General features: G+C 40.0%; 1 protein-coding gene across 8 annotated transcripts in view; it reads left to right on the top strand.

Annotated features, from left to right (window-relative positions):
• SFSWAP (splicing factor SWAP homolog) overlaps positions 1-13,809 on the top strand; it is a 116,927-nt gene that overhangs the window by 58,201 nt on the left and 44,917 nt on the right. For all 8 annotated transcript variants that reach the window (XM_019507063.1, XM_019507065.1, XM_019507062.1 and 5 more), the window contains exon 12: positions 7,173-7,406. In XM_019507063.1, coding sequence (XP_019362608.1) covers positions 7,173-7,406 — 234 coding nt within the window. The remainder of the gene's footprint in view (positions 1-7,172; positions 7,407-13,809) is intronic.

Genomic DNA, 13,809 nt, shown 5'->3' with positions numbered 1-13,809 from the left:
ACTAACTGGCCTATAGTTTCCCGGGTCCTCCTTCCTCCCCTTTTTGAAGATGGGAACCACACTGGCCCTCTTTCAGTCCTCTGGCACCACACCAGAGCACCATGAGTGCTCACAGAGCTGTGCCAGGGGTCCCACAATGACCTCAGCTAATTCCCTCAGCACTCGGGGGTGGAGATTGTCTGGACCAGCTGATTTAAATGCATCCAGTCCCTCCAGACATTCCCTGACTAGTTCCTCGCTAACCCTTGGCCTAGGTGCGCCTCCCCTACGAGGTAAGGGGGACCCAGAGGTGGGGTGGCTATTCCGGTCCCTGCTCAGGAAAATGGAGGCAAAGAAGTCATTAAATAAGGTAGCTTTGTCATCTGGTGTGACGACCAAATTTCCTAGCGTGTCTTGCAGGGGCCCCACGTTACCTGGTACCTTCTTTTTGCCCCCTATGTCTTTAAAAAAGGACTTCTTGTTGTCCTTGATCCAGGAAGCTGGTCCCAGTCCCATCTCCACCTTGGCCTTCCTGACCGCCCCCCTGCATCCCCGAGCAACTGCAGTATAGTCCTCCCTGGTGATGGCCCCTCCATGCCATTAGGTGTGCGCCTCCCTTTCAGCTAGAAGACATTCCCAGATGCTTTTGGTGAGCCATGGGGGCTTTTGCGCCCTCCTGCCCCCTTTGATCCGTGTTGGGATTACTTCCCTTTAGGCTTGGAGGATCATCCAAGCCCAAGATAGATTGTAAGGTGGATAGAAAACTGGCTGGATCATTGGGCTCAGAGGGTAGTAATCAATGGCTCTGTCTAGTTGGTAGCCAGTATCAAGTAGAGTGCCCTAGGCATCAGTCCTGAGGCCGGTTTTGTTCAATTTCTTCATCATCTACCTAGAAGATGGCATGGAGTGCGCCCTCAGCAAGTTTGCACATGACACCAAACTGGGGGGAGTAGTAGATATGCTGAAGGGTAGGACTAGTATTCAGAGAGACTTGGGTAGATTGGAGGATTGGACAAAAAGAAATCTAATGAGATTCAATAAGTACAACTGCAAAGTCCTGCACTTAGGATGGGACAATCCCAGGCACTGGTACAGGCTGAGGACTGACTGGCTAAGCAGCATCTCTGCACAACAGGAACTAGGGATTACGGTGGACAATAAATTGAATATGAGTCAACAGTGTGTTCTTTTTGCAAAGAAGGTGACTGGCATAGTGGCCTGAATTGGTAGGAGCATTTCCAGCAGGTCGAGGGAAGAGTTTCTTCCCCTCTATTTGGCACTGGCGAGACCACATCTGGAGTACTGTGTCCAGTTTGGGGCTCTCTGGTACAGAAAGGATGTGGACAAGTTGGAGAGAGTCCAGTGGAGGGCAACAAAAATGGTTTGGGAGCTGGGGGACATGGTTTATGAGGAAAGGCTGAGGGAACTGGGCTTATTTAGTCTAGAGAAGAGAGGACTGAGGTGGGATTTAATAGCAACTTTCAGCTACCTGAAAGTGGTTCAAAAAGAGGATGGAACTGGACTGTTCTCAGTGGTGGCAGATGACAGAACAAGGAGCAATGGGCTCAAGTTGCAGCAAGGGAAGTTTAAGTTAGATATTAGTAAGAATTTTCTCACTAGGAGGGTAGTAAAACATGAGCATAGTCTAAACAATTGCAAATTAAAGCAAACGTGTCTAATTGACACGAGTCCTAGGTCATTTGATGCATAAACTATTTCAGATGTATTGGTTAGTTACAGTCTTGTCTAGATAAAGCTTCCAAGTGGTTCATGCCAAATAAATGGACAAACAGAACAGCCAAACACTTGCCCTTTTTTTTTTTTCTTCAAGAGTAGATCATGAGCCAGTCTTTTTCATCTATGTGGCCCTTTTTTTAAGGGTAATAAAAGACATTAACCAACCACTTCAGCAAGAACCATCAGTCGCCAACGGACTGGCTTTAGATCAGTATTCCAGAACTGCATACAACAGGGAACAGTTGTTGTTTCCATACCAAGGTTGACGGTGGCAATTCTTAGACCCAGGCGTAGTAATATAGCTATCCTCCTTCAGTGGCTGGAATCACCCATCCCTTAGACCAGGAACCCGGTTTCTGCTGTACCTTCATTTTTGTCCTGTCTTCAGCAACTACATCTCTTCTTCCAGAGTCAGATCTCAAAGTGCTGTTCTCAAATGCTAAACTGTTAAAGTCTCTGGTAGTCTACAGGAAATAGTGTTTAATGTCCTGAACCCAGCTATAAATAATTTTCTCTTTGGTGCCTTGACAAGGATTTTTTTTTAAACTTTCTCTGGAGAAATAAACAAGCACCTTTCAGCTCGGTGCTGCTTCTGATTTTCCTCCTTTGGGTGCTGGTTTGGTGTCTGTACAGTAGCTGTCAGATCATGTCAGACTTGAGTTCCTTGCTTTGCTTTCCAAATGGTGATTTGATCCAGGAAGGTAAGAGTGGTTCTTGAGGAAATGAAAGATGAGACAGTGATGAAGAATGAGGTCTACTCCCAGGCATTTTAAATAATTTGTATCCAAAATGATGGCATGTAACTGAAGTTAAGTCCACCTTATTCACATTACTTACTTTTTATTTTTTACTCGCAAATGAGGTAAAAAAAAACTACTCTTTTTTTTTTTTTGGCAGCCTGAATTAGCTGTAGGGTAGGCTTGGCATCAGTAATGATTTTTTTTTCTCCCCAATCCTTTCTCAGTCCGAAATTAAATGTCAAGGTTTAGTCGGTAATATGAAAAGGTTGGAGATAACCATTGTTCTAATGTGTCTAATTTACAATTCTAGGAACCGTATCTGTTTCTAAGCCTGTTTCCTGTACACTTTGGTGTATACGTTTTAAAACTTGCAGTTCAGGTTTTGAAATGAGCAATTTGTTAGGGTATGCATATAAAAGACAGTTTTGAAAGTAAAAAGATGGCAATAGCTTGCCTTCTAGAGCATCTGAATTATAGTTGCCTGCTGCTTCTTGAGATGGGTGATTAGAACTGCCGCTGCTCCCTCTGCTCGGAAATCATATTTTTGTAGACAGAAACAATTATAAGATACGAACATCTCTATTCTTCCAGAAGCTGTGCACTTCAGAACTTTTCACAGCTGGAAACTTTGTGGATGAATGATTAGTGCAGGTAGACATGCAGTTATCTGCCAGCCATGCTTATTGTTATTTTAGAAAAGCCTGTTAATAAAAGTGGAGTTGGCTTAAATGAAACATGCCTTTTTATCTGTGCCTTGTGTTCAGATATCCTTTTCTTTGACACACAAGGTTTTCATTGAAAGTTTAGAGCTGACCAGCAAGGCTCTTGCTAGTGGAAGGCAAGTTAAGAAACCTTGTATGTCGGGGAAAGTACATAGCCTTGCATTGAATTCTGCTATATTGAATGTAATTAATTCCACCAAGTAATTAATGTTCATATAGGTTAAAAAAGTTAAGTCTCACATATGAGCCAGACAAATCCTTCTACTGAGCAAACTATCAGGTTTAAGGGGAAGAAACTTCCCCAGACTCTTATCAGGAGACAGCCTCTATAAAAGGATAGAAAGCATTTGGGGGGAAAAAGGAATTTCCATAAGAGAGAAATTCACTGTGGAGAGGAAACTGTGAACTACACTTAATATGCATTCTTAAAAGCAAACTTGGGAATTTGGGATTAAAAACAAAATCATGGAAACAAAGCAAGAACAAGCACATAAATATACATTTAATTACAGAATTAACGGCTGTGTCGCCTATACCATATCTTCTCGCATACAATACACACCTTTTCCACAACAGTTTTGGTTTCCAAAATTGGGATATGTCTTAAGTGGAGAAATGTTCTTCTATGCTGGCAAAGAAGCTAGCCTGGAAACATTGTGCATGGCATTGAGCTACCAAGATGGCTCAGCAGGCTGAAGGGGGGGTGGAGTCTCATGTTAATCCTCTCAAAGCCATAGCTATTCACAGATGTGTAGGGCTGGAAGGGACCTTGTGAGATCATCGGGTCCAGCTGGTGTCCCCCCCTCCCCCGCTCTGTGCAGGAAAGACTGCTGGGGTCAGCTTACCCCAGCACGGTGTGTGGCCAGTCTCCTTTTGAAGATCTCCAGGGTAGGTGCTTGCACCAGCCCCACTGGGAGTCTAGTTCTGAGTCTGGTCACACAAACCTTGAAAGAAGTATTTCTTTGTATCCAGTCTGAAACCTTCTTCTAGGAGTTTGACTTGCTCCTGGTTTTTCCTTGGGGCACTTTGGTGAATAGTTGTTCGCCTAGCCTCTGATGCTCTCCCCTGGTATTTTGGAAGCTGCCACCAAATCCCCCAAAGTCTTCTCTTTTCTTGGCTGAACAGTCCCATATCTGTCAGCCTGTCCTCATATGGCTTGCTCTTCAGGCCTCTAATCGTATGAGTGGCTCTTCTCTGGGCTCTCCCAAGCTTCTCCACATCCTTGAAGTGTGGCGCCCGAAGTGGATGCAGTGCTTCAGCTTCAGCCTCACCAATGCCAAGTAGAGCAAGAGAATAACTTGCTTAGCTTTGCTTGAGATGCATTGGTTGAGCAGTATGCTTGAAGCAGCAAGTGAGTTCCTGGTAGCATCTGGATGAGGCTTTATTTACAGGAACTTATATGAAGAAGTACTGAAAGAAAAGAACAGACAGTCTTGCTACTGCCCTTGCAAGGGTTTCGGGTCATAACCTTGTGGATCTAGAGTAACTGCTCCTAGGAATATTGTGTCCAGGAAGTGTGGCATCCCTGGTGTAGCACCAGAAGGATCTTGCTGCCTACTGCCTTACCCAGACTGTTCTGGGATGCCATACTTTCTGCACGCTCCGTGTTCCTAACTTTTTTTTACGTTCTGCCTTTCAGATATAAGTTGCATGTTTTGTATGGGAGAATTGAATGCAGAAGAAATATGGTAGCTAAGCTGTGTAATTGTTTCCATTTGTGTTCTGCTGCTCATAACTTTATGAAATTTTCATGCTTGAGCTAGAATGCTCCAATTCTGATCTGTGCCCAAATGAAAGCATTTTGTAAGCTCGAGCAAGGGGGGCTGGGGGGTGAAACATTCCAGCTAGTACTGAATTAGTGGAGGAGAGGGAGGACAACACAGGAATAAACTAAGAGTAAAAAGCAGAAACTTTAAACATGAAAGAGCCCTCGTGAAAGAAGAGGTGTCTTTGAGCCTTCACTTAAAATGCGTTTTGATTCAATCAGGTTAATGACTTGCTGCACAGTGAGCTAGCAGAGGCTGTGTGCATGCCTAATGTAGCAACCTGGTGAAAAGAGTGCAGAGGATTGGAAGTGACTAACGTTAAGTGCTGTATAAGGACATTTTTGTTCTGCTGCACCTTTGCAGCCCCTACTCTTGCAGACTGCAGGAGTGTGTGGGGGGGGGTGTTTCTGTGGCTTTTTAAGGTGTATTCCAGTCTCATCTGGAAGCTACTTTTTTGGTATTTCTCTCTTCCTAAATGACGCCTGTTGGACATTTCTTACAAAAACGTTGAATGCTGAAGTGATACAGCTAAGCATTTGAATTAAAAATGTCACAATATGGGTTTTGTTAAGAACCTTAAGTCATAACTTTTACTGCTTGAAAATTATATACAGATTGACCTTTCTGTGATTTGAATTTTTTAGTCCTTCAGAGGAAGATGAATTCTGTCTAAGGCAGTGGCTTCCAACCAGTGGTCCACGGACCCTGCGGGGGGTCTGCAAAGTATGTCTAAGGGGTCCACGAAAGATGACTATGATCAATCAGAAGTATGTGAATACCTACACTGACCATTCAGAGTGATCCACACCTCCATTCGAGATTTCCAAAGGGGTCTGCACCTCCATTTGACATTTTTTAAGGCTCCGTAAATGAGAAAAGGTTGAAAATCCCTGATCTAAGGCCTTGCCAAAAGCCCCACAAGATAAACTAGCACACAGTGCATCCTCCCCTGAAGGACTTATAAGTTCAAATCACAGAAAGGTCAAATTGCATTTTTTAAGTCGGGGCTTCTTTAAAATCCAATGTTGATGCTGTCTGAATCTGGCAAGTGGGTGTCAGAGTCATTTAAATAAGTACCAGTACCAGCACACTGATCAATTCTGGAGTGAAATTCTTGTATGTGACAGGGAGCATTTTAAACTTCTGTCATTTTGTTTTGTAAAAAAATGTATTTATTTTTTATCTAATACATTTTATTTATTAGATTAGTAGAAACCCCACACATGCTGTGATAGCAGACCTGAGCGCCTGAAAATTTCTTGTTATTTTTAGTTTGCTTTTTTCCTCCATTTAGTTTGGAAATTGCAGGAGTTAAAAACCTGTTTTTATGTTGATCCACTGGGTAACTGTGTGCTTATCAAAATCTGTACCAGGTCAGAAAAGGTAGCCTAGCAGTTGGCAGATAAATGCTAAATCACTGACTCTTTCCATTGAACTTTAAGGTAGATTAATTAGCAGTGGTGAAATGTAGCTTATGTCTTCTACAAACTATTTTATTGACATTGAAACCTGGTGGCTACTTGCTTGCTTCATTTTTTAAGATGTCAAGCAGTCTGAAGCAAAAGGAGGACTAATGTATTTTTTACGCCTCACAACTAAGGTGATGCAGTTGAAATGCACAGCATAAAAGTACAATCTAGATGTTTCTACCGTGCTAGGTAGCACGTTACATGAATACTGGGGGGAGGCTTCAGCTCTAGCACACAACATGTAAATGAGATTTGACTGGTTCAGTAAAACAGAAGTTTATAAAAGGAGAAAACATCAAATTCTCTAAGTCTCGAGTACTCAATCTTCAGAGGAACATTTGAATTTTGTTATTATTTTGTATAGAATATTAAACCTTTAGTTCTTCTTAACACTGTGATGAATGCTGAAAACTCTGACTGGATCTCTGAGAAGGCATAAAGTAACTGTTAAAGTAGTAGTTAGGATATATTTGAAAAGACTAAGCTGGACATTGTTGTGATTAAAAAAAAATTTCCACTGAAAGAAAAATTATCTAAGGAAATAAGTGTTCAGTTTCAGTCATTTTCTCTTCCCACAAAGTAGTATGCACTATTAAGAGTGCATTATGTTTGCAAGGAGTATTGTATGGATGAGCCATTCATGTGGTTCATTTTTTCAGCATTTAATCTGGGAGAATAATGGATAAAGCAGAAAAACTTGGGCTCCTTTTCTGCAGTTGTCTTAATGGTGCATAAAAGTGTTACTCCTTTATTCCACAGCATCATTTGCTCCAATAAGCTTTGCAATCAAGGCCAAAGAAAATGACCTCCTTCCCTTGGAGAAGAACCGCGTGAAATTAGATGACGACAGTGATGAGGAGGAGGAAGAGGGCAAGGAAGGCCAAGAGAATGCGAATACTGTTTCAAGCAATAACCCAACACTGGCCACTCCTTGCCCTACTGTTGAAGAGAAAAAACCTCAACTTACCCCAGAAGAGCTGGAAGCAAAACAAGGTACACTTAACCTCCTTGAAACGTGATGCCTAAAGTACTCTGAATTCTTGGGAGAGCAAAACTGTTACGAAAAAAAGAGATCTGTGTTTGGCTGGTTTTGCATCTTAACTATACCTTTTTATTAAATGTCCTGAATTACAGTTGTCTTCAATTCCCTGCCAATTCAGTCACATAAACGGAGTTCCCACAGGTTGCTATTGGCAACTTAGGTTAAAATCAATCAAGCCAGTAGCCCTACCAGCAACAACCCAATATGCTGCAGCAGAATTCCGTAATGTGCCGTCATCCTTTTATTTTTTCTGATTAGAACCCCTGAGTAAAATGTGCACCTTGTAGTTTTCTGGCTCTATTAATGGGCAAAAAACAGATGAGTCTCTTACTAGGATTTCTCTACAGAACAAATGTGCTTCAAGCTGCCTTCCAGTCGCACAGCATCCCCGTATCTCTTGCAGGCAGCATGTAATGTCGGTGCACTGTTAACAGTAATGTTTTTGTGGAAAGGCTGTTGCTTTTTCCACTTATTGCTCTATTTAGAGATTGAGTGTGTGGGAGGGTAAGGATTTGAATGAAGTGATCATTTAAAGGGATTGTGCACCTTGACGTACATTTCACAATGGAGTTTAACTTTGAGTGTGAAGACGTCAGTAGCATTTGCTAGGGAAAAAGTTGATGAACTTCAGTCTCCAGATGTGCCACAAATGAGCCCCACATCCTCTCCTAGCGCTACTCCAGTCTGCTTCCCCTGTCTGATCTGCTGCTCTGCTTTCTGCTCAGTCCCCTATCTTCCCATGCTGCCTACCCCCTCCCCCATCTGCCACCAGCCACAGACAGGCTGCCCATGCTCCGCTGCAGATTTGGCTGTTCCTGATGTAGTTTATGTCCAAATCTTTGCTTTAATGTTGCCTTTCCATGCATGTGCAATATTCATGGTCATCATTTTTTATCTTGTAAATAAATATTGCTGCCTGCAAATATTTTTCAAGTATGACTAAATAGCATATCCTTTCAGATTAATCAGATACAAGGACTCTACTGCAGTGATGCATAACTGTCCCAAATACTACATGGTTGATATAGTAACCAGTAAATATGAACGTGGAACACATTTTTTTTTAAAAATGATATAAATGTTTTGTGTATCACAGAAGAACCATACAGCCTTCAAAAGAAAATACTCAATCTCTGTGCACGCGCAGTGCAGGAAACTGGAAGCAAAATGACTCAACAAGGTGCTGTTAATGACACAAGCAAATGAAACCACTGTAGTTTCTTTCTTTTAATCATGTAGTTAATTTTAGATAATGCTTATAGCAACAGATGAATGTTTTTGGGTAAGCTGCAGAGAACCTGCATTTATACACAGAATAGAAAGAAATCTAGGGGTGAGAAGGGTTTTTCTTTTTTTTTTATGGATGTTGAGCACTTAGACTAGGACAGGTGTTCTTTATGCTGCAGCTTCCATTATAAAAATGTAACAGAAACAGTATTTCAGAAAAATCTACCTTGAACCAGGACACACTGTAAGAGATGCCCTAGAATTTGGTTGCAGTTAGCTCAGTTTCTGTAGCTTCTGGTACAAGCCTATTGCATTTAAATAAATAGTCCTCTTAGGAGTTGTGGTTCAGGATGTTTAAAATATATTTAATATTCTAATTTCCTGTTGTACATATAGCATTTGATTCTGTTTAATCATCCTATTTCAGTGCGTCTTGCATCTTTTGAAACTGTGGTGATCTAAAGTAGTCTAATCTATATTTGGGGTGCTTTTTATTTTAATTGGAAACCAGCCATCAATCTTTATATATACATATCTTGAAACATAGTTCCTTTTCATGGATCTGAAGGCTTTTTTTCCACATATAGGATTTAATTTTGCTTATTGGCTTTCTTCTTCCCACAAAGTATAATTAGGTTTTGATCTGAGGAAAAGGTCATGGAAGCGGTGTATTTTAGGACTTCAAAATGGATTTACAACCTAGTAAAAAGTTTTTAAAAATCTGTTACCGGATATCGATTAAGCAACTTAGTTTCTGCAGTAAATATTGAGTATTTTTTATTTTGTAATCTCATAATTAACAAATGCAGTTTTAATTACTACTTCAATTCTGGATTGTCACTTACCCTTGAATATATAAAGGCAAGTTGGGTTATCTTCATTAGTGTTATCTTCTTTAAATGTAATCCATACTTGTTCTGAGGTATAGATAGAAGCTTTTACACTTGAGCCTTTCAAATGTGAAGCGAATTTCAAAAGTCACTTGCTAGTACTGTATGGACATGTGTATATGGCAGAGCTTTCTCCAAAGTCCTTAAGTAACAATATGACCATATTTTCAGATTTTTTCTTCCTACTTTAAATTTAGCAGAAAGCAATCCAGAATTTTTTTTTAACTTGCTGTATTGCATTGACACTATTTGATTCCTCCCTCCTTTCTATACCCAGCCCACATGAAAAGTGCTAAACTTTTTCCAAAAAATGAGGTCTTAAATTTGACTTTGGTTGAGTAAGCTAGATTTATAGGACCCAGCAGTGTTCTACAAAGTTATGTATTTCTTTGGGAAAAATTCTGAGGAATTTATATCAGGTCAAGTTAATGCATAAACATTAAAAGTTATCTCTGCTTAAATTTGTATACATTTGAGGTTGCACTAAGGGAGAGTTCCTACTTGGGTAATAAAACATGAAGCTGGACTGTCATAACTGAGCTATCCAGATGTCATTTCTTAGGCAAAGATAGGGACTTCAGACCCACCCAGTTCATTTATTGGAGACGCACATAAAAATAGACACCTTTGCATTTGAAAATATTAACAGTTAAGACCTTGGTCTGACATTTACTTTCAGATACATGTTTGTGAAAGTCAGTGCGTTGGGCACTTGCAGGTGGAATTTGTCCCCTTGTTAAGAAAAGTAATTTATACCCTTTTTGTGGTTTATGCTCAGTCCTTTTGAGGGAGAGATTGATGCCTCACATCATGATTTCAAAGTGTTGAACCCTGGGTTAGTGACAGTACTCAGTTGCACACATTAACTTCGACGAAGCTGCTCTTAGGTGTGCAGTGCCATCGACTTGGACTCAGAACTGCTTTGTGGTTTCAGCGTGGAACGCGATATTGCTGTATTGCTTTCATCTTCATAGCTGTCACTATGAAAAACAGCTTGTTTGTTTACTTACCAATCCACGTATCGGCTGAATCGCTACACCGTTGCATCAGTGCACTGTAGAAAAGGCCAGACAGTCCAAGTAGGAAAGGACTAATTTGCTGCTTTTTTATATTTTTATTTATTTATTTGCAGCATAAGAGGTGTGGGGGGCACATTCCCTTTGCTAGACTACAGTGTAAGCAGTTTCTAGTTTAATCCTTGCACTAGAGCAGAGGTCTACTTTCATTATTCTATGCAAAAAAGGAAATGCGTCTCACTAATACCTTATCTCTAGCCTGAAATACACTCATAAAAAAATTCAGAAAGCCTTTAGATAATCCTCACCAAGCTTATTTGAATTTGGGCAATTTGTGTGTATTGTCCAAAGTTTAAGCAAAAGGCTGTTGTGACAATGATTTGAAAACATTAGTGCAACTTTGGAAATAATGGAAGGCTCCAGCATTTATTTATTTTGAAACCCACCAAATCTTAAAGCAAACTAATCATGAATAGGAATTAAGATTTAGAATTAAGGTAGAAAAAGTTAAGAATTTTTGTGGTGATGCCCTTGTTAAGTCGGTATTATTTGTGATATTGTCACTATAAATACAGACTTAAATGCTGATGATTTTTTGACATTAGTGATCATTGTCACCGGATTTGCATCCAACCCAACTTTAACGTGCATATTTGTTTGTTTTCTTGTGAGAGTTCATTTATTTACTTCCAGCCTCTATATAAATATGGAGGTAAGGAGCATAAAATCAAATAAATTGCCCATAAAGAGTGATGCACTTACTTGCCAATCATGCACACCTTTTTCCAAAAATTAGTCCATTGGTTGTTTATATTAAGCAGGGAAGCTGCTTTTCTGTACCAGAATGGAGCAGTGGAATCGTGGATGGCAGCTGCAATGGTTGCTGTGCCAAAAGCTGCTGCCAATTTGGCAGCGGCTGTGAGGAAACTTGAACTTCAGCTTTTGCTGATGCTGCACAGGTGTCCTCTGCCTCTGTCATCGGAACTCAACCATGACAAAAAATGAGTTTTTCCTCATTCTGCCGTCCCCAAGTAATTCACATGTCTGAACTGGGGGCATGTGGTATGCAAGAAAATACAAATAATTGTTTAGTGCAATTTCCTGAAATAATGGATGATTTCCCCAGTAAGTTAAAAAACAAAACAGAGCAAAAATAGTGTCTTAGTGATGTGTTATCTCTAGCCTGAAATACACTATGGTTTTACATAATGCTCTAGTGAAATAAAAAATTACAGTTCTGGCTCCACAGAATTTATAACATGAATGAGAAACACAAGAAATGGAACTAGAGGAGAAGGGGGAGCAGAAGGAATAGTGGTTACATTTAATAATAGGTTAGAGGGCTGAGGTCAGCTTAAATAACATATGAAATTATAATATATGATTTATTACCATGGTCTTGACGTGTACATGTTCTCTTACTGCGCCAGTGAGGTGAAAGATTAGACTCAGCAGTGGGTTTGGGGGCGGGGGGGGGCTTTTTCAGTAGAATCACTTCTCTGAGAAATCTCTTGAGGTGAGTATATTTGAAGTGTCAGGTTCCTGAATTTAGTAGCTAAAGGATGAATTATCTTTTAGTGGCTGCAGGTATGTAAAAGTTCTTCTTTTTCCCATCTTTTTAATAAAATTAAAGGACAATTTGCTAATCTTACTAAACTAATTAGTTTAAGAAGTTACTCTCTTGAAAGGAGGAGCAGTCTCAGTTTAAAGAAATACGATCATCCTTCATGGCTATCCCCAGCTACTATTATTAGTTCCTTGAGATTAAGAATTTTACAAGAAAAATCACTAAGTAATTTGTAATGAAATTTTATTTGAAGCAACTGGTTATGTTTTCAAACCTTGTGCTGGTTAAATATCAGATCAGAAAGTAGATTTTCAATTAGACTTTTTAAACCTGAATGTGAATTACTGTTTTAAGGTATCTAAATAGGGTCTTACAGATGATAGAAAGTAACGTGTTGGGTTTTTTTAACCCAGCGGATTTAATTTGGTCTGAGTTGAAAATGTGTGATTTTTATATTTTGAGACATTGAAATAGCTGATATAGCAATATTCATATAAAATCTGAACTATGAAATGGAAAAATTTAGCAGTCCAATCTCATACAGTCCAGTGGCAATAGAAATTGCATTACACGTCTCCTTAGTTCAGTGATATGTGGTTTATGAATAATTATCCAGAATGCACTTTTACTGAAGCAGATTTTTTTTTTCCACCAAAAGTTAATGGTTTGACCAGGGTTCTATAGTCATTATTCATAATGGAAGCATATCTGCTTTAACTCTTTTTTTTAAATCAAAACCCCAGTCCTCTAGAAACACTTAGCTTTTCTGCAGGTGGTAAGTAAGAGTTCTTACGCAGTTGCTCAGTAAACTTTAGCACGTCTTAGCAACTGTGTCAATTCTGTAGTCAAATGTATAACTTAATTTCAGTTAGGAAGCCTTTTGGCTCCCCTCCCCAACTCAAATTAATGCCTGTTGCATCCAACATGTCTTACTTGGTCTCTGGCCAGCAGAGGGTTTTTATGGGAAACTAATACGCGTTTGGGAAAAGGCATTTAGGACAACTAAATTGGATCTGGGGTTGGTGGGGTGGGGAAAGGAGGAGAAGGGAAAGCTTTTCTAATTTGAAACATCCCATTTCAATCTCGTTGAAAAGGTTTTTATCTGGAAACTACCAGCCATCAGGTTGAACAAGCATAAATTTTAAAAACAGTCCTAAAAGAATGGAGTAACATTTAGCGTTAGTAGCTAAGGTTGCTGAAGGGCTCCATCAAGTCTTGGCCAATATTGAATTTATCTTGAATGACTCATAGTTTATTGTTGTTGTTGTTGTTGTTATGATGATGATGATTAAGCCAGGTAGCTCTGGTTGAAAAGACTAGGTTCTTTTGACACTGCCAGTGTTTATAATGGCGTTGGTCTAGTTGAAAAAACTTTAAAGATTCATTACTGAAGTTAGAAATTTCAAGGTCAGCTGCTTCTCTTCGGAGTGCTTGTCTGTAACCACATTCCCACTGGCTGAGCAAATATACCTCAAGTATTTGAGCTTTTGCAGCATTTTGTTTTGGCGAGACCTATGCAGAACATGTATACCCGGTCTCCTAATGCTGCACACCAACAACATAAAAGGTGGTACATGCTTTCAGCTCCTTAGTTCCCCTCGGCTAGATGGAACTAGATTTGACCCTAGATGGAGCTTCTGCAGCCCCTTTTGAT

This window comes from Gavialis gangeticus, unplaced genomic scaffold, assembly GCF_001723915.1.
Source record: "Gavialis gangeticus isolate Ggan-Ray unplaced genomic scaffold, GavGan_comp1, whole genome shotgun sequence".
In the NCBI taxonomy this organism is placed as follows: Eukaryota; Metazoa; Chordata; order Crocodylia; family Gavialidae; genus Gavialis; species Gavialis gangeticus.
The sequence above is the reverse complement of the archived record's forward strand: the minus strand, read 5'-3'. Positions and strand labels throughout refer to the sequence as shown.